General features: G+C 55.6%; 7 protein-coding genes across 7 annotated transcripts; 2 read left to right on the forward strand and 5 right to left on the reverse strand.

Moving 5' to 3' along the window:
• Positions 1 to 1,464: 1,464 nt before the first annotated feature.
• On the reverse strand, positions 1,465 to 6,509 carry SETTUDRAFT_32529 (uncharacterized protein; the record flags this gene model as incomplete). Its single annotated transcript, XM_008028849.1, has 2 exons — positions 1,465 to 6,278; positions 6,353 to 6,509. 2 exons carry the CDS (start codon positions 6,507 to 6,509, stop codon positions 1,465 to 1,467), a joined length of 4,971 nt encoding a protein of 1,656 aa, XP_008027040.1.
• A 485-nt stretch (positions 6,510 to 6,994) lies between these two features.
• On the reverse strand, positions 6,995 to 7,814 carry SETTUDRAFT_90412 (uncharacterized protein; the record flags this gene model as incomplete). Its single annotated transcript, XM_008029546.1, has 6 exons — positions 6,995 to 7,126; positions 7,210 to 7,290; positions 7,339 to 7,484; positions 7,531 to 7,547; positions 7,593 to 7,703; positions 7,756 to 7,814. 6 exons carry the CDS (start codon positions 7,812 to 7,814, stop codon positions 6,995 to 6,997), a joined length of 546 nt encoding a protein of 181 aa, XP_008027737.1.
• Positions 7,815 to 8,351: 537 nt separating this feature from the next.
• Positions 8,352 to 10,941, forward strand: SETTUDRAFT_90009 (uncharacterized protein; the record flags this gene model as incomplete). The annotated part of the gene is made up of 4 exons (XM_008029547.1): positions 8,352 to 8,516; positions 8,687 to 9,174; positions 9,268 to 10,243; positions 10,333 to 10,941. The coding sequence occupies 4 exons, from the start codon at positions 8,352 to 8,354 to the stop codon at positions 10,939 to 10,941; spliced, it is 2,238 nt and encodes a 745-aa protein (XP_008027738.1).
• A 673-nt stretch (positions 10,942 to 11,614) lies between these two features.
• SETTUDRAFT_163978 (uncharacterized protein) lies at positions 11,615 to 12,451 on the forward strand. The gene is made up of 2 exons (XM_008029548.1): positions 11,615 to 11,871; positions 11,989 to 12,451. Exons 1-2 carry the CDS (start codon positions 11,751 to 11,753, stop codon positions 12,261 to 12,263), a joined length of 396 nt encoding a protein of 131 aa, XP_008027739.1. The 5' UTR covers positions 11,615 to 11,750; the 3' UTR covers positions 12,264 to 12,451.
• A 91-nt stretch (positions 12,452 to 12,542) lies between these two features.
• Positions 12,543 to 14,696, reverse strand: SETTUDRAFT_179804 (uncharacterized protein; the record flags this gene model as incomplete). The annotated part of the gene is made up of 2 exons (XM_008029549.1): positions 12,543 to 14,611; positions 14,663 to 14,696. 2 exons carry the CDS (start codon positions 14,694 to 14,696, stop codon positions 12,726 to 12,728), a joined length of 1,920 nt encoding a protein of 639 aa, XP_008027740.1. The 3' UTR covers positions 12,543 to 12,725.
• A 225-nt stretch (positions 14,697 to 14,921) lies between these two features.
• Positions 14,922 to 18,171, reverse strand: SETTUDRAFT_163979 (uncharacterized protein; the record flags this gene model as incomplete). Its single annotated transcript, XM_008029550.1, has 2 exons — positions 14,922 to 16,240; positions 16,291 to 18,171. Coding segments are annotated over 2 exons (3,002 nt in total), but the record flags the coding sequence as incomplete, so codon positions are not given.
• Positions 18,172 to 19,649: 1,478 nt separating this feature from the next.
• SETTUDRAFT_163981 (uncharacterized protein) lies at positions 19,650 to 21,425 on the reverse strand. Its single transcript, XM_008029551.1, has 2 exons — positions 20,854 to 21,425; positions 19,650 to 20,805 (listed from the first exon to the last, which is right to left on the reverse strand). Exons 1-2 carry the CDS (start codon positions 21,348 to 21,350, stop codon positions 19,677 to 19,679), a joined length of 1,626 nt encoding a protein of 541 aa, XP_008027742.1. The 5' UTR covers positions 21,351 to 21,425; the 3' UTR covers positions 19,650 to 19,676.
• Positions 21,426 to 21,548: the final 123 nt, after the last annotated feature.

Here is a 21,548-nt window from a genome sequence, read left to right on the forward strand (position 1 = left end):
TTGCGTGCAAATGAAGTGGTGTTGTACCCAATCTTAGATTAGCGGGAGTGTCGTGCGCATGGCGAATTATCGAGAGCGGGAGACCCGTCGCGCAACCTTCTTGCTAGCCTGCCAGATCAAACGCGTGCTCCGGCCTGTGCACCTCGACGGTAAAGTCCAATGGCGATATTGCACATGACCTGTTGGATATACGAGTGAGGGGTAAATGGTGCCGAGGCTGTTATGGCCATGTGTGTTGTTGTTAACACGCACTGTACACTATCCAGCATGCCCTCCTTGCACCCTCGCGCCCAGCGTCACGTCGTCGCCGTCGGATTTTTGCCACCCAATCTGCCTGCCAGCGTCTTGCAAGGCGCCTTGAAACAAGCACAGAGCATTGGCCCGCTTCCGTTTCATGTTTCTTCCGGCCTTGGTGGGCTCTCATGAACATGAAACCACTACGCGCCAAGCGACGGCTACGATGCTTCCGAAATGCCTCTGACTCGTAACTCCGTTGGCACTTCCGCAAGCAGACTAACATGTACACATCGAGGCTCAAGGTCCGCCCAAATAGCGTCGATGCCGTCTGGAAATTTCGGTGTAGAAGGCTAGTCCATCGCTTTGGGAGGAACAAGGCCGCGGCGCGGTCAGGCCTATCTTGGTGGTGCCCGTGAAACGCCATGTTATCCACTCCAGCCTCGTCACTCATTTCCCATCTTCTTCTAGAACATGTTTGTCCATGGCTTCCTGGTCGCGCGGATAAGCGTCTAGGTGGGTTCTAGACCGTGCTGTTTGCCCGCCGTCACGAACAATTTAAAGTGCCTACGTAGTCTTGCAAACCGGAGTCCGTGATCGTAGATGGCTGTAAGTAAATCAATTCATGTCTAGTGCTCCGCGTGAGCACGGTGCCCGGGTATGATTTTGCCAAAATGGCGATCCCGCAATGATACCGTAAACCGCTCTGCCAATCGGATATGAGCCTCGCCAAATGAGCAGGCACAACATATGCATAATAAACGAAAAACACCAAGAAATGCCGCGTGCTGCCAAGACCGGGGAAACGCCTTCACACAAACAAACAACGCAACGCAACGCAACGCAACCATAGGCCCGCGCGTTGAGAGCGACTACTCTATCGCCGTGTGGCTTCAATGGCCTTCTCCAAACCAACAATCCTTAAGCTCTTCCCCCTTCCGAGTTTTCCACTCATCAGGCCTGCTGCAGGAATGAGCTTGTCATCCCAGTGCCGGAACAGAACCTTCATATCGCGAGGAACACCTTCGAGTACCACCGTCGTAACTGGCATAAACGGACGGTCTTCTTCAGAGACAGCAAGCATGCCGTAAGCTTGCGCGAACATCAGTGCAGTGGAAAATGCGGGCGCCTGAGTACGAGACAAAGGGCCGACGATGCTGCCCCGGATTAGCACCTTCTACGTAACGGAGTTTTTCGGACTTCACGGCGCATGTAAAGCCCACACACAACTTACATGTACATCTCGAAGAACGCATCAAGTACATAGATGTTCTCCGGCTCCAAGTCTCTTTGCGAGAAAGGCATAATCTCTTTGACTTCCGTCTTGAAAATACCCTGAGGCGACTTGGGCGTGAGCGGCGTCTGTGGCCTTTGTTCAGCAGCGTTCCAAGACGGTCTTCGTAGGAGCGGCGCAAAGAAAGAGCTGCTCACCTGAAGTGCCTGGCCCCAGCCTGCCTGCTGTATCGTCGTTTGCTCCACTTTGTAGAGCCGCGCGCGGTATTTATCCGAGGTGGCTTTGTAGCGCCAATGGTCTGCCGACCGGGGAATAGCAGGGCCTTTTGACGGGACTGGAGAGGATGGGAAGGTTCTACTCAGAAAATCCTGGGGTTCCGCGCCCTCGTCGATCTCGCTGTAATCGCCAGTGGGTGCTAGGTCCATACCCATCAGACGTGCACCAGAAAGCTCTTCAGCCGAGCAGCCGCGGCCCTTCCAAAGGTACACTTTCCCTGTCGAGGTGGTGATAAGATAAGCAAAAGCAGAGCAGAGACTCTTGAGCGAAAAGTCAACCTCGTCAAACGCAAGGTGTCCCATGTGACGACGACCACACAGCATAAACTCCTTTGATCCTGGCTTTGTGCCACGCCTGGTAATGACGATGCCGCCCAGAGCCTCGAAAAAGTTTGGTGTTTCCTGCCCTTGTCGAATGACCAGCAACCGGCCTTGACTTTGACGTGCGTAGTTCTTTGAGAAAAGCTGAACGTCTTCTATTGTCGGCTCTGCCACGCTGTTGCCTGCCCACAGGTAGACATCGGTATGTTTGCCACCTCTGGAGTCTTCGTACACATGTGTACACAGGTACATAGAGTCTTGGAACAAGATGTGCTCTTCTGCCGGCGCAATAGGGGCAAGTTTTCCATCGCCGCTCACCTCATCTATCTGCTTGCGTAGAGTGCGGACCTTTCCGGCGGGGCCCAGATCAATTGGTGGAGACTTTAGTATTTGCATTGTGTCGATGTGCTCTGGTAGCTGGCCTTCGGTCACTGGGGCTTCATCAAAAAACTCTGCAAACATGCCATCGTTCTTCTTCACCGTTGGCGATGCAATAGAAGGCTCGGACAACGGCCTATTTGCGCTTCCTGGTGGTGACATGGGCACAACCCTGGGAATTTGAGGGTTTGATTCACGTGATCGGGATGCTACCAGTCCACCTAAACTCCCTAAGCTGAAGCCCAGTCCAATAGGCTTTGGCTTCGGCGGCAGCGGCTTCGCTTCGACAGGCGACTCCGACTCAGTCTGAGGGAGACTGGGCAAAGCCTTTGCATCTGGCTCGGGAGTGCGAATTAGACCAGCATCCTTCATCGCAGCTTGTTCGTCTGCTTGTGTCGGAAGCTTGATCGGTGACTTTACTCTGAGTGGCGCTGGCGATGAAGGCGCAGACGGTCTACCCCACAGAGCACTGGCGTTCTTGACTGATGAAAATGTCATCTTTTCGGGCGACGAACCATCTCTGGCTTGCGTGATCTCCAAGTTCGGCGTTGAAATCGACCCTATTGGGGCCGATTTGGCACCCGCTATTGCAGGCTTGGAAGGCAATGTGGGCAGCGGACGTGAAAATCGAGAGTGAGGAGATGGCGATGACGATACCGGTTTTGGTGTTTCAACCTGTGTTGATAGTGGGGACTTTGACGATGTATTTTGTGATCCGGACACCTTTCTCTCGAATTCCAAGGACGTGGGTTTCTTTGGAATCCCTGGTGACGAGGGCTTGGGTGAGCCGATGGACTCTGGCCGAGGCGAGGCCTTGGGCGTGGTAGTTTGAGACCCAGAAATTCTCCTATTTGGCTCCAGCGAGTCTGGTTTCTTTGGAAGCTCAGGGGTAGAGGCTTTCCCGAAGTTCCCTGAGGAAACGCGCGGTGACTTGGCTGGTATAGCAGGCTTCTCGATCGATGACGGCCTAGCCGGCGTCCTCGCTACTGGTCGCTCCTCTGGTTGTCCGTTAGTTTTAGGAGGCTCAGAGCTAGCAAGGACAGGCTCGGAATTCACCAAGGGGAGAGCAGCAGCGGCGGCAGCGGCAGTGGCAGTAGTAGCAGGAGGCACTTCCTCTTGAGTCTTCTCCGATTCAGTCGTCGCTTTTTTCGAGGCCGGTGCCCTTCGCTTGGGTCCACGAGCACGACCTTTGGTCATATGTTGCAGCTCTGGTGCAGGCCCAGCCTTTTCCTCTTGCGCCGGCCTGGTAGGGGACGTTTCTACATCAGCACTTGATGAAGATCTGTCCGTTGCCATCGGGGGCGGACCCCGAGCAAGCATACCAGCTAAAGCAGGGTTGAAACGACCCGCCAGCTTACCAGACATGGTTGGTTCCTTCTTAGCAAACAAGGGAGCAGGCTGGGCAGTCTTGTTTTCGGTGATGGGCTTTATAGCCCCGAGGCTCTTCTTTCTTGCCAAAGCTTCCGGCACAGGGTCCTTGTTTTCAGCAATGGACTTTATAGCCCCAAGGCTCTTCTTTCTGGCCAGAGCCTCCGGCACAGGGTCCTTGGTTTCGGGAATGGGCTTTATAGCTCCGAGACTCTTCTTTCTGGCCAGCGCTTCCGGCACAGGGTCCTTCTCTTTGGGCGGAGGCACTACCCTAGCATCACTGTCTCTTCGTTGCAGACCCTTTTGCTTTGCGATAGCTTCGGGGACGGGAGTGGACGGTTTCGAGATGCTCGACTTTTTCAGCGTAGAACCCTCCTCTTGAGCTTTATCAAAGATGGTTGATTTCCTCTTGATGAGACTCTCTCTGAACTCATCCTTTCGGACTGAAGGCTTGGGGCCACCAGTTATGTTCAGAGCCTCCTTGCCTCTGGTGATGTTGTCTTTTAGGACATCGGGAGCAACATAATTCTTCGTTTCTGCCTTTCTTAGCCTGCCAAAGACATTTTGGAACTCATTGACTTCGTCTTTCTTTGAGTTATCCATTACCGGCTGACGTGACTTTAGCCCAGCGCGGAAGTCCTTCTGTGGCGGCGTCCCCGATTTTGCAACTGGAGAACTACGGCCAATATCTTTACCGAACCTTGAGGCCACGGGCTTGTCATCTACCGGCGTTTGTTTTTCTTCGGTGGCCGACGGGGCTGTCGGTGACTTGGTAGGAGAGGGTATGGACGCCTCATCGGGAGTCTGTTGAGGGGCGTCTTCTGAGGGTGCAGGCTCTTCAGGAGCCGGTGTCTTTTCTAGAGGCTTGGGCTCCTCCTTCTTAGGAGAGAGAGGCCTCAGCGCCAGCGCGGGTGCGAGGCTCGGGGATTGCTCCTTGAGCGTCTCCATCTTCTTAGGCTCAGCTGGCTCCTCTTTCTTGGGAGACTCGGGGCGCCGGAGACCCACTGGCTTGAGTTGTATATCCTTGATGGGTGATGTTCGGCCAGATCCGGAAGACTCACCGAATGGACTGCCTTTGCCCAGGTCAACGCTGCTACGCTGTTGCTTTATGCGGTTGATCTCAGCCATCCACGCGGGTTGGGCGGGAGGAGCTTGCTTTGGCTTTGGCTTGGGAGACTCTGGCCTGCTCAGGGCGCTCTCCAACCAACTTGATTTTGTGGGGCTCCATCGCTTCGAGGGACTCGGGGGAGACGTGTCGTCCTGTGGTGCGTCCTTTTCGCTAAAAGTCGATGCGACTGACTTGGCCCTGCTGTGGCGTGGCAAAGCTGGCTTGACGAATTCGTCCTTGAGTGGGCTGTCCTTTTCCGTACCAGTGATGGTTGCATTGCTATGGCTCGACATGGGGCGGGATGGCTCTATAGAGTTGTCTCTAGTCAAGACAGGTCGGTCAACATTTGAGAGTGAGCCATAGACACTTCCGCGATTGCTCAGTGACGAATTCTGTCTGCTCAGGCCAGGCGGTGTCTGTGTGCTCCAACGCTTGCTTACGCTGTCGCTTCGCTTGAGCATGGCACTCTGCACAAAGCCACCCATGCCCTTTGTTGGTGACGTAGAGCGCTCACGCTCTGGCGAGATTCTCCCTTGGGTTGGTGACATGGCAAGCCCGCGGGCCGCACGATCGTTGTCCCCGCCGTCGACCGAGGAGCCCTGCTCAGACGGTGGAGCAAACTTTTGGGAGTCCATCGTGGGCAGCGGCGTCTTTCCCTTTGCCACAGATTCTGAATCACCACCTGATATTGACGTGTTGCTGGAAAAGCGGTTGCTCATGACGGTGCTGTCACGGACCGAGCCTCGCCGTGAGCCTGGCGAGCTTGAGCGTGCGCTCTCCGCCGGCGGGCTGCCAATGTCTTGCTCCGTGGCTGACTCACGTGCCATGCCTGGCAACTGCCTCCTGCCTGACACCGACCCGGTCTCAGAAGCGGTGTCGTCCTGGTTCTTCCTAAACGCCGCGGAGCCTCTCCCGTTGTCGGGCGTCTGTCTGAAGAAGGCAGGGTCCTTTGCGCCTAGCGAGGCCGCAATGGAGCTTCTTGAGATGCTGGGCTCGGGCGACGAAGGCTCGGGCGTATTGCTCGAAGACGGCCGTTCGGGCGAGCGCGATGCGATTGAGAGCGGGCGGCGTATGCTGCCGGATTGGGGTCTCTGCGTCCACGACAGCGTGCCGGTGCGCCCCAAAGCAGCGGCATTGGCGGCGGGCTTCTTGGGCTCGACGTCTTCGAGCGTGGCCATGGGCGGCGGGGTGCTGGTGAGCTGGTGCAGAGCGTCGTCGCGGGCGGCGTCGGGCGCTGGGGGGCTCATGGTGGGCGCGGGCGTCGTGGCAGCCTTGTCCTGGACGGCCTTGGGGGTGCCGGCGGCGGAGCGTGGCGATTGCGGAGTGTATGGCTTGTCGGGAGAAATTGAGCGGGCTCGTTCTGTTTGGAAAGGGCAGTCAGCACCGGTGCCCGGCGTGGAGCAGAGCAGAGCAGAAAAAAACAGAAAAACAAACCTGCTCGCCGCGCTAGTCGCTCGCTGCGGCCCTGGAGCAGCTCTTCCTCCAGCTTCTTGACACGCTCGGCGTCCTCGTGGTCTCGCTGGTCGCCCAGGCGCCGGATGCGCTGCACGAACTCGGACGGGTCGACTTCCCTGGGCTCGTCCGACGACATGGTGGAGAGAGCAGTGCGTGGGCTGGCAGACTCGGGCCAGTGCACTCAGACTCGGGCTACAGCAGTTGCTCGCAGGGGCTGAGGCTGCTCGGCAGTGAAGGGAATCCCTCGCAGGCGGATCTCGGAGCTAGGCGGTCGTCAAATTACAGCGACTCGGTTACCTCATGCTTGGCCACGACGCGGCGGCAGAGGATGCGGGTGCAGAGGGCGGCGAGGGCGAGGGCGAGGGCAGCAGCACGGGCAAGCGAACGAATGGAGAAGAAAACAGCAGACGCAGGTCGTGGAGACGGCCTTGGGGGCGTGTTTGTTTATGCTGTCGACGTCGAGCCGCGACGCCAGCTCCACATGTTAGTGGTTGAGACTACTGCTGCACTATTACCCGTATCTGCCCTTTGCCTTTGTTCGGGCGGCGTCGCCCCTGGCACGTCCGCACCGCCCCCATAGCCATAGGCCCCATGCCGCGTCCTCGTCCTGGGCGCCGCCCCTCAGTACAGGAACAGGCGCGCCTTTGCATCGTCGACAACCCATTGCAGCCCCTGCTGCAGATTCAACCCCGTCATGGCACTGCACGCCACGATGTGCCACTTGTGTGTCTTGATGGCGTCGAGCTGCAAGCCCTGTACCCCGTTAGCACGCTGCATGGGCCGGCCAGCCAGGCTCAACATGTTCGTCAGCCTGTCAGCCGCAAATCCAAACCCACCGCGCGCATCTCGTTCTCCGTCATGGAGCCGGGGACATCGCTCTTGTTCTTGAACACCAGCAGGCTGGCGCCTGATAGGCGCTGCTCATGTCAGCTGCCCGTCTCTTGAAGCATCATGCCTGCACGCACCTCTTCCAGCAGCAGCCCGGCCAGCTCCTGTCTGCAGTCGTCGATGCGCTCCCGGTCAGTCGCGTCCACGACCCAGATGAGCGTATCCGTCTTCTCAAAGTAGTTCTTCCAGTACGTCCGCAGCGTCTTTTGCCCCCCGACGTCCCCTGTGGCGTCAGCATGCGCCTGTCCGCGAGCAGGCAGACCAAATACATATGTTTAGTTTGTAGCTGTCCGGTTAGTTGCCGACTGCAAGCCAGGCTCGTCCCACGTACCCGTCGTAGTCGATCGTCTTGATGATGAAGCCGAGCGTCGGGCTGACGCTGTTGACGTCCTCGTCCATGATCTTCTTCACAATGGTCGTCTTTCCCGCATTGTCCAGGCCCCTGATGCTGTCAGCGTCCGCCACGACCAACCCAGCATTGTGCAGGCACGCACAGCATCAGGATGCGCATTTCCTTGTCCTTTAGACGAGCCTTTCGCAATATCGAAAGCATCTTGTGCTGCTTATTCTGGGAGACAGGTCCTGCCAGGCAGAAACAAGACAATGTGAGCATGGGCTTCCTGCATCCGCTTGGGGCTAAACCGTTTGCGGACGCCGGCATTCAACGCCAACTCACCACGCTTAGCAGTCGGCTTGACGCTGCTCCAAATATTCTATAGAAATCTCTTCTATGCTGAAATTGCAAGATAGAACATCGCCATGCAGGTCGAGGTGAGAGTAATCCGCCCATCGTCATTGGTGGGCCGCTGTGGATGATTAGCCTGGTGATACTCCATCATACCATGGTTAAAGGAGAGACAATAAAAGCCTTTTTGGGAGCCTCCCTATTGCCCTTGCGATATAAACCGAATCGCCTTGGGTGAGAGAACAACAGAAAATCACCGCATGTATCAGGCTCACCCAGCTAAGAATAAGGCTGCACCATTAGACATTCCATCCCCCTACCTCTGCACCTGCTTGGCTGTTCCTTCCGTATCCAAGACTACACCAGCGCCTTCCTCCTGTCTGGACGTGCACTGCAGCTTGCGTCATGAGCAGAGTCACCAGAAGCTTCTGCCCTCGCAGCTCAATGCCACAGCCGCCGGTGCTCCAACCCCCCGAATGGGAATCTCTCGACGCTGCAACCAGCACCCCAAAGCAACCAGACAGTGAAGTCATGACTTGGCAGCAGCAGGAGGATCTTGCAAAGCTTGCAGTAAGTCGTTTCAATCCTAGCGACTCCATGTTTGTCTTGCACTCACCGCTTATGGTGAGTGTCGCACAAGACGACATCTGGCCTTCTGATCGCTTTCAACAGCCTTCTCGTACTTCCGAGTTTGCTTGACTCGTCCTTCACCGTGACACTAATAGAGCAAACAGGAACAGACGCCGTGTAAAAACCGCTCACGCTGGCCCCAGTCAAAGCCATTACGTCACAAGGCTATTGGAGGAACGCACACAATAGCAACAGATGCTGGAAATTGTAAGCTAGCGCCGCAGACGGATCCTTCACCTTACCCTAGGCGACACCGACGCAAATCACAGGCCCCCACAGCTGCCTCAGTATCCTACCACGGCGCCAAAACAGCTACGCCTGCGAACAACTCAACCCCAACTTCAACCACAGCCAAGCAGGCGCCCATATCCCTGGGTCCCTCGAAAAATAAATCGCCGTACAACAAGAAGAGAAGACCAAAAGAGACCAACATGACTTCCTTACGGAGAGAAGCCTATGTTCCCCCTCACCTGCGCAATCGCACGTCTGCCAACAGCGCGAAAGCACATCTAGGAAATGGAAGCGCTGCCGCCAACGTCTCGCCTGCATCCTCGGAAAAGTCCAAGGCGACTGGTGCCTCCAAGCCCGACTCGACTCCGTAAGCTCTCCCCTTGTGAATCGAGTCCCCTTCTTGCATTTTGCATTTTAAACTGCTGCTGTCTCTGTCTTTGCACTTCTAATGTGGTTGCAGGAACCGCGTCAACTCGCATCAAGCAACACCGGTTTCGCCACCAACTACCTTGCAGGAGCCTGTAGAGCAAGAGAAACATGATGTAGCCTTGCCTGCAGATTTCAACGTCCGTTGGGACGAGCCAAAGCCCAAGCCTGCGCCTGCTACCAAGAAACCCGGAAATCCGCGTTGGCCTCGCAATAATCAGCCCCACAAAAAGACAGTCTGGCCAAAGGCCAAGGACATGAGATGCGCTTCCTCCAGTGACGGCAGTGATGGCGGTATCGAGTGCAGATCCAACAGCAACGGGGACCCTGACTACGACGTCAAGAAATTGCTAGACTGGAACGGCGATTGGCTGCCCGCCCCCGAATCGTGGTCCGCTCGCAAGGGACATGCAGACCGTCACTTTGGCCAACACATAGAGCAATGGATGAACGGACATGCTCCAGAGTGTTGCAAGCCCGTATATTACCTACCAAATACATTCATCGACAATGGCGGAGTGTGTAAAGAGCTAGCGCCTCGCTATTGGCTTGAGGCAAAGGTTGAAGGTACTACTCTGAGAGAGTCTTGGAAGACGATCTCTGCTTCGCAACCGGAACCACTGGATGATATCGACCTCACAGGCTACCAACCTTGGTGGGAATTGTACGAGGACGTGGTCTACTCAGAGTTGGTGCAAAAGAATGGCCAGGGCCAACAGCAACTTGGACATGCGAGCTGTTACCTGAACGCTCTCCCAGTACCGGATGCCATGGTCGATCTTACAGACCCAGAGAATCCCATAGAGTCTTGGAAGTTGGCTTCGGTTGTAGACAAGATCCAGGAAAAAAAGAAGCGTATGGAAGAGAAGCAACGCCGTACGTTGGCCAGACGCACTCGCCCGGTTCCCGAATCGAAGTTCCCGATGCCCGTAATGGAAGACCGCCGCATCCGCCCCAAGGCCAACATTTACCTTCGTCCTGTTCAGCCAGCAGACATCCATGCTATTGGTGTAAGTACAAAACTGCATGATTGTTCTGATGATTATGTTGCGTGTGTTTGTAGGCTGCAAATTACGTGAGTTGCTAACTTTGAGCTTAGGAGATATACAACTATTACGTCGAGAATTCCATCTACACACACGAGTTTGACGTCCGCACCGACGCCCAGATCCGTCAGCGAGTCAATGACATTACCAGTGCAGGCCACCCGTACTTGGTAGCTATTTCGAAAAGCAACCGGTCTCGAGTTACTCCAGGTTATGTCCACGAGAAGGTCGTTGGGTACATCAATCTGGATGACTACTGCGGTCAGGCGAGTCTATTCCGCTATACTTTTCAAATGGAGCTGTTTGTTCATCCGGGCTTCGTGTGTAAAGGAATCGGCAAGTGTCTTATGGATCGGCTTCTGGAGATAGTAGACACCAGTTACCGTGTCCGTGGTGGATACGAGTACATCAACAACTACGAGTACCTCAAGACTGGGCCCTCAAGAGTCGTCAAGACTATCCTGCTTAATGTTCATCATGAGCACGGCGAAGATGCAGAGAGGGAGTGGCAGGGCCGATTCCTCACCGAATGCAAGTTCACGCGTGTCGGTCGACTTCCAAAAGTGGGATACAAGCTCGGTAAAGAAGTGGATGTTGCCATCTATGCGCACCACACCAAGGAAGATATCAACGCAACTGCTCGTCCTACCGTCGCGGGATGATCAGGCTCCGACTGCTGTCCGTCTCCCGGTAGGTCATGCGAGTGGACGCTAGCAAAGTACTCACTGACATTTCAGATATAGTCGAATACGACATCTTTGTCCCGAGTTGCCAGGATGCTCTTCCAGGAGCGATATTGGCACGTCACATTGCAATACTTCTGCTTTACCTGCAAGACAAAAGTGGCTTATGACATTACACCTATTCTATTTGCTTTTGCATTTTACGAGGCCTCTGAGCAAAGTGGCTGTCAATGATCCTTGCACTTTGAATGTTCCTTCTAACGACCCCTGCTTTTGAAGGAGTTGCGCGTCAAGGGCGACGAGGCTATGGCGCGTACCAGATGATCATGTTTTGGCCTTTTCCTGTGCTCTGGATGCACACAGGCCTCCTGTACACTAATTCTCTACTCTTCTCAATACATACCACTGCTTTGCAAACGCTGTGATGTTTCCGTGTGTGGCGATGAATGTGTCGATCCCTTGGTCGCGTACGGAGCCCCGCCAATCTTGTAACGCGTCAAACCTCACGTCTGACGTCACAACCCACTCGAAAGCTTGATCTAACACAGCCATGACTTGGGCCAGTTCAGCTGCTACAAGACTAATAAAGTCGTCAGTCTAAGTCAGCGAATCTTGGTTTGCATCTCCATACTCTTCACTCCATACCAGATTCACAGATTCCCACTTGAATTTACATACACCACAAGAAGTAACCTTATAAACAAACCGCATCAAGCATCGACTTTTAGTCTTGATTCCAACACACATCGAGTCAAGAAAGCAAGAGCATAAACAGAAAGGAAATCAAAATGGCCGAAGACAAGAAAGAACAGCAGACCCAAGACCACATCCCCACGGAGCCTCAATCCGACACCCAAGAAGAGAGCAAAGGAACCGGAGGCTTACTGAGTGGAATCGGCGATCCAGTCGGTACGTCGTCTTGCATCTACACCTCATCTCATCCCTCTGCATTTAGCACGTCTCCATCGCAAATCCCCAAATCCCCAAATCTCACCTACCTCACGCTCCTAACTCGCCTTCCCACAGGCAACGTGCTCAACACGGCCCTGCGCCCCGTCGGCGCGCCCCTCGAGAAATTCGTCACCGGCCCGCTGGGCGAAGGCCTCGGCGGCACCACGCGCGGCGCCCTGGGCCCGCTGCTAGGCCACGAGGACGAGCGCGCTGAGATCCTCGGCGGCAAAAACGCAGATAGCTATAGTAAGCCTGAGAAGATTGCTGGCAAGGAACAGACGGGGCAGAATCCGCTTGGCTTGGATCAGACGGGGCGGTGGGGGTTTGAGGATGAGAAGAAGAAGAAGTAGAAGAAGAGAGGAGGGGAGTGGGAGTGGAGTGGTCATGGGGAAATGTAACCATTTTTTTCGTTCTTTTTTTTCTTTCTTTTCTTTCGCACCTTTTTAACTTTCAACTCGACATGAGAGATGGACGTATTCGGTATTATATATATGCCAGATATACTTGAATAACATAACTCCTCGAAAAAGCAATTCCAATATAACATATCTGTTTTTTTTGTTCAATCGTAGCACTCACTACAACGGTGCTTGATACCTACACTACACTAGACAAAACTGCGTGATACTGCGTATACAACGTCCGAAGCCAAAGGTGTTTCTCCCCGGGGAACTAGAATCGCATCTTACACAAGACTGGCGTTCACACATAGACTTTACGCGTGTGAATGAGCACTTGGGAAAACAACAAGCAAGCATAGATGCAAGTCCCCCTTCCATAAAAAAAAGAAGAAGAATTATAAGAAGACAGGCTTAAAACATTTCACTCATACCACTATCACCCAACACACCCTCCTCATGTTCATGGAACGTGTACTCGTCATGCAGTTCGGCCTCGCGCTCGCGCTCAGCCCTCTTGCCGCGAAACGTGTCGTCGAGACCCTGTAGTGTGCCTATGCTATCGCCTAAGTCGTCGCCGTCGCTATGTATGGCGTCGACATCGATGCTGTGCCTCATGTCTGGTATGGGGGTGCGTCCTGTCAAGATGTCGTATAGACTGTCGTCTGAGCCCTCTTCTTCTTCTTCTGCTTCTTCTTCTTCTGCTGCTTCTTCTTCTTCTTCTGCTTCAACTTCGTCGCCGTCGTCGTCATGGTCGCTGTCTTGGTGGCCAGAGTGCCGAAGCACGTCTTTTCCATCTGGCCAGACAAGCACGGAAGCTTGGCTGTGGGCGACGATGAAACAGGGATTCTTGGCTGCGGGCGTGGAGAGCCACGAGGTTGTGCACCGGGCGGGGACTGAGACTGCGGGCTTGGAGATGTGCGAGGCGAGGGAGATGATGGCTGGTGCGAGTTGTGTTGTCGAGGACGAGCTTGCGGATGAGGCTGGGTGTGAGCGGTGTGAGGCCGTGTATAAGTATACGATGGGGTCGTCATGCGAGCTTTGGATGAGTAGGCGATTGGGGTCGTTGGGATGCCATAGGAGCGCTTTGACAGGCGCGTGCATCATGATTATTGTGCGTGGTCGTAGGCTTCTTATATCCCAGATCCAAACTGTACAGGGGGTACTATCGTCTCTGCTCGCGCACATTGTTCCCTCAGAGTTGAAGCCCAGCATGCCGATGCCTTGCTTCATATGCGCAGTCTCGTTCTTCTCCAAAGCGGCCTTTGGCGGCGTGACAGGCTGCTGTGCGATTACGAAGCTGCGGTTGCCCCGACTGTCGACTTGTTCGCTATACACAGGTGCGCTGGGCACATCTATGACTGGAGTGTGGTCGAGGAACACGACAGGTGCAAATGTGCGTGTAGAGAGGATGCGAACACGGCGATCCCAACCACCAACTGCGAGACGTTCGTGTCCAGGGACCCATTCCAGGCTCTTGATGCCCAGGCCTTCTACATCCCACTCGCTGGCGTCTTCGGCAGCTTCGCGGAGTATGGTGCGGTACAAATGTCCGTCAGCGGTGTAGATGCACAGCTTGTAGCCGGCAGACGCGGCGTCCCAGACGGCTAACCAACGCCCATCGCGACTCCATTTCAGCCCTGCGGCATCTGTAGTCGCGAGTTCGACTCGGTTCAGCACCTTGTATGTCTGCGCGGCGAGGAGCAGCAAGATATCTGTCCCTGATGCGCGACACAACAGCGCCAGAACACGTCCCCGTCCTCCGCCCCTTGACCCCGTGTCGTCACAAGGTCGGTATCCCCAGCCCTTGCCGTCCTTGCCAGGGAACTTTGGGTCGCGTATTTCTACAGCCCGGCCCGTCTTGAGACACCATATCTTGACACATGCGGTGAAATCGGTCCAGACAAGCACCTCATGCTCGTTGCCGCCAAACTCGACGTGCACGTTCTTGCCCATGCCTCCCGATCCATTGCTGATGACAGCATTCCATTTCTCGTCGCGAAGATCGTAGACGCGCGCCACATCATCGTCGTATATGAGGACGCGGTTCGAGCAGGGGCGCGGTGTCCGTGACGAGCGGCGTGGAGGTGTGGTCGTGGGCGAAGATGTGGGTGTCGACGACGTCAAGAGCGAGGTGACGGGAGGTGACCATGCAATCTTCGAAGTGCGCAAGTCATGGGTAGACGGTACTATTATGCTTCGCACAATTTCAAAGGTGGAGAGGCATCGTATTTGCAAGCGTGCGCCATTAACATATGCTGTATGTGTCGCGGCCGGTGAAGGAACAGCCAGCGCGGAAGCTGATTTGGGTCAGTAGCTGCTGGATGCGATCCTTTGACAAGGAAGCTGACATTTAATTTGCTCCGATATATGTATATTCTCCATGGCGTTAGATATGGAGCGGGGGTCACGAGGGCTTTGGAACGATGATGTTTGGTCCGGTAAACAAAAGGCATTCGGACATTTGACCAATGAGCGCTCGAAGCGGCCGCAACTAGCGTGAATGCGATTCGTCGCACGGCCATGTATTCATGACACTCGGCCACAACGGCTGGTTGCATTTACACATGATAGCAACGAGGGTACTAATGCACATCCAGACATAGTAAAGCGAAGTTTATGAACAGATGTTAAGTGTCCTGGGTATAGCCATTGAGAGTGAAAGCATATCCAATCCGAAATCCGACCGCATACAAGATTTGTACCTGTGAGATGATGACAACAAAATGCTGAAACGCTTGCTTGCTAGATCGCGCAATCCAAAAGACACATTATCCTGCGTCTTCATAATAATCGCCTCTAGCAGCCTCATGTGCTGTAAACCGGAGCCTTGATCAACACGGTCTTGCCGCGAATCTCGACTGCGAGTCCGACAGCCATACGAACACGAGGTGGCACAGACTCGTCCTTTGCGCCATTGGCGTTGCTCTGAGGATTCTGTGTCAGACTCTGCTGGCTGCCTCCTTGGCCCAGCGATGACTCTCGCTTGCCGAGGGAAGCAGGAGAAGCTGTTTTCTTTGTAGCACCAAATCCAAACATGCTGCGTTTCTTGTCTTCTTTTGGAGGCTGTTGCCCTTGTGCTTGTGCTTGATCTTGCTCCGCAATGGAGATGTTATCATCATGTTTCGATGCCATACTTCTGACAGAAGCCCTATCAGCATCATCCAGTTCGAGAATGGGGGCTGTCAAGGCAGGGATGCCGGATTCTGGCTTCATCAGATCGCTCACAATGCCGTGGCCAGGCGTGAAGTACTCAATGTGTACTTCTCGACTTTCCAGCGGCAAGTGTTGGGCAATGCTGACAGCCAGTTCAATGATCATGGGAACACCTCCATTGAGATCTGGAGGCGCAGGATCATTCAGGTGCATTTGAAGAGAGGCAATCAACTTCTCGTTGAGTGTTCCAATAAGCGTCTCTCGATAGTTAGTTGCCTGTGGCTCTCTGAAGTTGTCCGCAAGACCTTCTAGCGTAGCCAGCCGCCAGTTGATGATCTTTGCAGCAAGCGCGTCTTCTTCTTCTGAAGTATGGCAGGGTGGCGAAAATTTCCGAATGTTTGATACAATCAACTGCAGTTGTGTCGAAAGACCCGGCTCCAGGTCGGGGTGAAAGTATTTATCGAATATGTTCTCTACAAGCCAATGCGAGATGAAGGCACGGCCGACTGCAGTCATCTCCTGCTTGCCAGTCTCGACAGCTGTCTTGTTGACTACAGGATGTAGCCATTGCGGTATTGACTTCCAGTCCTTACGGATAGAGAAAGACAGCTGTGCGATCAACCCATCGAGGCGATTAAAGCGAGTGGAGTATTCACTGTCATCCCACGATGTGCGCGAAAGAGAAAGGCGCTGGTTTGCGAGCGTGTTCTGGAGCTGGTGGACCTGGCTTTGTTGTTCGAAAAAGTATCTTTTGACCTTTTGGTACTTCTCGCCTGTGGCATGTTAGAACAGAATGACTGCGCTGCTAGACCGTGGTACTTACGCAAAACGTCGTGATCTTTGATCATTTTTTCAATCTCCTCCTCTGTCATCTCCGAAGCAGGTGCGCGCGGCGGTGGTGTTCCTCGCCCCATTTCCGAACCCTGTTGCCCTTGCTTCTCGGCCCGAGTTGGTTGTCCTTGGGAAGCTGTAGGTACGACGTTGGCGTCGAACGTCGCAACACCTGGCGATACAGCTGGCTGGCCGTGACCTGAAGCAGGGGGTTGTGTGAGTAGAGAAACCTCTCTCGAGAGTACCCCTGGTTGCTGGCCACCCTCGCTGGGTTTCCGCGGTATATTTCTGCTGCTGCCCGGAGCGCTAGGCGTCATGACCTCCGACCCCTTGTTTTGCGGTGTGTTGCTCGGTGGGTGCAGATCGGATGACTGCTGGTGCTTGGCTGGCTGCGCTTCGTAATGTTGATACGGCGTAGGCTGCAGCGGCGACGGTGGGGCAAGCTGGTGGGACGAGAGTGGTCTGCGTTGTTGCGATGGCGGTGGCTCGACCTGCCTGATCTGTGGAACAGCAGGGAGATGCTGTCGAGGCGTTTGTGGGTCGTGCAGTTCGGACTGCTGCTGCGAAATCGGCCGTGGAACCTGAGACGGCGACGGCTGTTGCTGCTGCTGCTGTTGATCGGATTGTGGTTGGAGCTGAGGTGCAAAGTGCGGCTGATGTTGGGAATGCAAACCCTGCGAGTTGTCTATCGACGACTGAGTCTGGGTCGATGGGGGCGATTGCTGTTGCGACTGCTGCTGCTGCTGATATTGATAATAATTTTGTTGATTATCTTGTGCTGGCGCGCTGTGCCCATGCAGCTGAGTGCTCTGCAGCAACGAGCTCGACGAGTTTTGAGTATTGAAGACGGCAAAGGAGCCAGGAGCCTGTGAGTGCGGAGGAGCAGGCTGGTAGCTTTGAAATGGCTGTTGATGGTGGTGGTTCCCTTGGTGTTGTGGTGATTGCTGTTGACCCTGCCCTTGGTGTTGCTCTGGGCTGTAGTGCTCTACCCCGCCCTGGGTCGAATAGCTGCCCTCCGTGCTCACGCTGCCAAGTGGGGGCCGAACGTAGGGTTCCTGATGCGGCTGAGAAGCAAATTGTTTGGGCCGTTGCAAGTTTTGCTGGTACTGGATATCTTTGGGCGGCACCTGGGGATTTTCTTCCTGCTGCAGGTATGGATCCAGGTCGTCTTCGTCCTGCTCTCTCGAGGCGGGCAAGTGGGACGACGATCCGTGATGTTGGTGCCAGGGCGACAAGCGGCCGTCGGCCTGTGCTTGGTAGTCGTGGGTGCGAGGCTCGCTTTTGCGGACTGACTGGCGCCTGCTCAGGCCGTTGTTCTTCTGTGCCTTGGCCTCCTCGTCCTTGTGGCCGCGGACGCCGGCTGCAATGCGACTGCGCAGCGACTGTTTCTTGGGCTCTGGGGCGTAGGCGGGCGGGGGCGATGAGGGCGGGTACGAGACGTGGTTTGGCGGCTCGAGGCTTGCTTGCGAGGGCGGCGGAGGGCCCGGTTGCTGCTGGTAGTTTTGGGGCGCCTGGCCCAGGGAGAAGTGTGCGCTCAGCCTGTGGCTTGCACTTCGCTGGGGCGAGGGTTCGCTGTATCGATTGCGCGCCGAGCTGGGCGGGCTCTGTTGCTGCTGCTGCTGCTGCTGTTGTTGTTGTTGCTGTTGCTGCTGCTGTTGCTGTTGCTGTTGCTGTTGCTGTTGTTGCTGCACAGCGGACTGCTGCTGGATGTGGAGCGCTGCTTGGTGGCCGTCTGAAGGCTGGTATCGCGGGGCGGCGACGGGGTCATTGAGGAGGTCCTTTGCTGATGGCACAGGCGACGATTGGCCCGGCGACGAGTTCTCGACAGACTGGTGCGACTTGTTCGACTTTGTCCATGGAAAGGCAGGCATCGCAAAGTTGGCAGCTTCAAGCTCCGCCGCGAAGCAAGTTGAGGATGGCGGGGGCGGAGACGATGCGCGCAGCTAATAATAAACCACCACGCCTGAGCAACGGGCAACGGGCAACGGGCAACGGGCAATGAACGACGGGCAGCGGGCAGCGGGCAACGAACGGCTGTCTAGAGCAAAAGCGCCCCGAGTCACCTTGCTGCGCGTCTTGGGCCATCAGCCCCCAGCCTTGCCGCACGTGCAGCGCCGCTGGACAAATGGAAAAAAGACCCGTGCCGGTGCAACCAAGTGCGGAAACTGGTGCTGAGATGGCGGCGGTGGCAGTGCCGGTGCTGCCTCTGCGCGATGCTGCATCGGTAGTCCGTCTGCATCCTCACGCTCAACGCCTTTGCGTGCCGCCCTCGACGCTGCACACGCACCGAGAGCACGCCAAGTGGGGGAGCAGCTCTGCGCGTACCTATGTATATATCGAGAGCCTTGCCTTTTGGGCCCGACATGGGCATGTCCAAGGTGCCTGCATGCGGCCCCCCGGACCCAGCATGCCGACTAGGACGGAGCCATGAGAGATCAGCAACCCCTAGCGGTGCGCACATTGCTTTATCAGCCCATTCTCCTCATGCCCGGCCCGAAGTCGTGCTGCCTACGTCGAGCCGGGTCGACCGTGACCGCGTCTCCCATCCACGGCGCGCGAGAGACATGTGGTACCCGTGTGCCTGTATACACCTTGTCCTGTACACACAAAGCCTCACGAGCAGGGTTGCCCGCCCGAACCAGACTAGCGCGGCTCGAGGCGGATTACATACATACATCTACCTGGACTGCCTGCGCTCCCACTCCCACTCCCACTCCCACCCCGTATCTCTCTCCTACTAGCTCACCCTCACGCTTCCTCGGCCCCCAGCTTCCATATGCCCATCTGCTATTTTTGGCCGCCGCCTGACATGTGCTCGTGGGCTTGGCTGCCCCAATTGCCTCCAAGGCCTCCTGTGCTTCCCCTGCCTACCGCCGCCATCCAATCCATCGCCGCATAAGTAGTAGTATGCCAAGCCTGACACTTCTAGAAGTGCGTTCACCGGCTTATTCTCTCTCGCCCACTGCCTCAACACTCTGTTCAGCGGGACAATCCAGCGCCATCAAGAGGAGCAGTGCAATGCCATGCATGCATGCGCGTCAGAGCGGGCTATGCAATCAAAGGTCCAGCTCATGCAAGATTGCGGCGCTGCTAGGCATGCCCGAGGAATTCAACTAACTGCCTTGTGCCCTTCTAGGTCCGACATTGATAACGGCGCCGTAGGCTTTTAGGCCCTTCTTCCGCTTGAGGTTGGGGCAAAGGTCAAAGCGTAGATAAGTCGGTGGTAGCATGACGGGCAATCAAAGACAGATATGGCCCATAGTAATCACCACATGCCATGCGTGAACCGGTCGCAATCGCGCAACAGAACCGTCGGAGTTCCAGCGCGGTATCCTTTTTTTGTGTGGATAGGATGCCTCGAGTAAAGGGATCCATGTGTTACAGGACTTCCTCCACATAACCCAACGCCTCGCCAACCTTGACCTTCTTCCCTTGTTCGATGTTCCATCTGAAGCCACCTTTCCTCTCACCGCGAATGCCGCTAAAGCCTTCGTCTAAACTAGGTCGGACGCCCTTTGGCGCTTCAAACACCAAGACAATCGTACTGCCCAACTGAAACCCACCCATTTCATCGCCGCGTTTGAGTGCATATCCTCCCAAGACACGGCCGGCGCTTGTATAGGAAGCTTCGGCGAAACCAGAGTATGGTTCACCACGCGCTGCCGCTTCCTCCGCTGCCCGATCTGCCGCAGTGTCCGTGGTCAGGCTGTTGGTACGGAGTTCACGATCAAAGTTGATTTTGATAGAACCGACGTTGGTTGCGCCCACGGGCGTGTAAGAAAAGAATCCCCAGCGCCATCTCCCCAGCAAAACCACTCGCTCGTTCAGCGTGAACAGACCAGGCATGGTGCGCTGCAGGTACGGCGATACACTGTAGAGCTCGCCAGCAAAGTGGCGGCGCGACTCAACAACCCATGACACGGGCGAATGGAACCGGTGGTAGTCGCCCGGCGCGAGGTACACGACGCAGTAGTAGAGCACTGTGGGTGTCGTTTGAGACGCCGGTGCCCACCATGGGCGTTGTGCTTCGCTCAAAGCAAGGTCGGCGCGTACTTCGGCTTCGGACGAGGCAGTCGATGGAACAGACTGATCCGTTGGCATTTCGGCCGGCTTTCCGCCTTTGGGCCATGGTCCGGAGAACAGGTTGGGTAGCGTGTACGAAATACCATTTACGTTTGCGAATTCCTCGTCTGCACGAACAGTATCCTCTTCGTCTTGTGGCGTCTTTTCGTGCTCGCTGGCGCGGACTTGCGAGTTGGCAATATTGTGATCTGGCTTGCTGGGCCTAGTGGAGCCTAGCAGAGCGTCCAAGCTGTACGTTACACCCTTGACTTGCTCCACTTCGCCGTGCTCAATGGTACCGAATTGGATAATCTTGCCATCTGCAGGAGAGAGGACGGCATTGGGGTTAGGATCTAGAGGGCGGACCCCGGGTTTGAGGGTGCGGTAGAAGAATGCGGCGAGGTTGGGGTATACATGTAGGTCTGGTTCTGAAACTTCGGAGAGACTATAGGCGATTAGTCAGAAGCTGTCAATACTGGAGATTGTGACTGACTTGACGCCAAATATCCAAGAGTAGAGCTTGAAGCCAGGCACGCGCAGGTAGTACGGGATGTCGATCTCGTTGAAGCGCCCCCACAGGCGCGAAAGAGCTTTGAGTGGCAGAGTGGACATGACCTGGACGGTCCATGGCCCGCTTGGCCGTATCCTCTCGCGCTTCTTGGGGCGGCCTTGGGCATCCTCGCCTCCATTTTGCCCCTCGGCCTCTGTATGCTTTTCCCGGCGCTGTATGCGGTACACTTGGAATGCACCGAGGAAGCCAATGCCGAGTGCGATTGGTATTGGCTCCCATTTGATTTTGGTGTTCTTGAGCGCCGAGTTGAGCCGTGACCTAAACGACTCTTTGCGGTGGAAATCCTGCTTGTCGCACGACGCCCGAGTCGAAGTGAAGGTGCGCGACGGGGCCGGGCGGCGTGCATGTGCGTGTGTGCGTGTGTGAAACCGCGGACGGAGCGGGGCTCGCATGAGCTGGCGCGAGCAGGAAGACGCCATGTTCATCATCTATACATGGGCCGGGTCTCTTGTTGTCGTCTCAATCATCCCAGGCGGGGACGGCGCACAATGGCGGGGCGAGGAGATGATGATGGCAAAGGCGTTCGCGCCGTGTGGGAAAATGCACAGGCCCGGCCAGCCAGTGACGTATCCACCGGCGCCGGGGCCTACTTAGCGCGCTGCGGGCGTGGTTTCGGA

The sequence above is a fragment of the Exserohilum turcica genome (assembly GCF_000359705.1).
Source record: "Exserohilum turcica Et28A unplaced genomic scaffold SETTUscaffold_3, whole genome shotgun sequence".
In the NCBI taxonomy this organism is placed as follows: domain Eukaryota; kingdom Fungi; phylum Ascomycota; class Dothideomycetes; order Pleosporales; family Pleosporaceae; genus Exserohilum; species Exserohilum turcicum.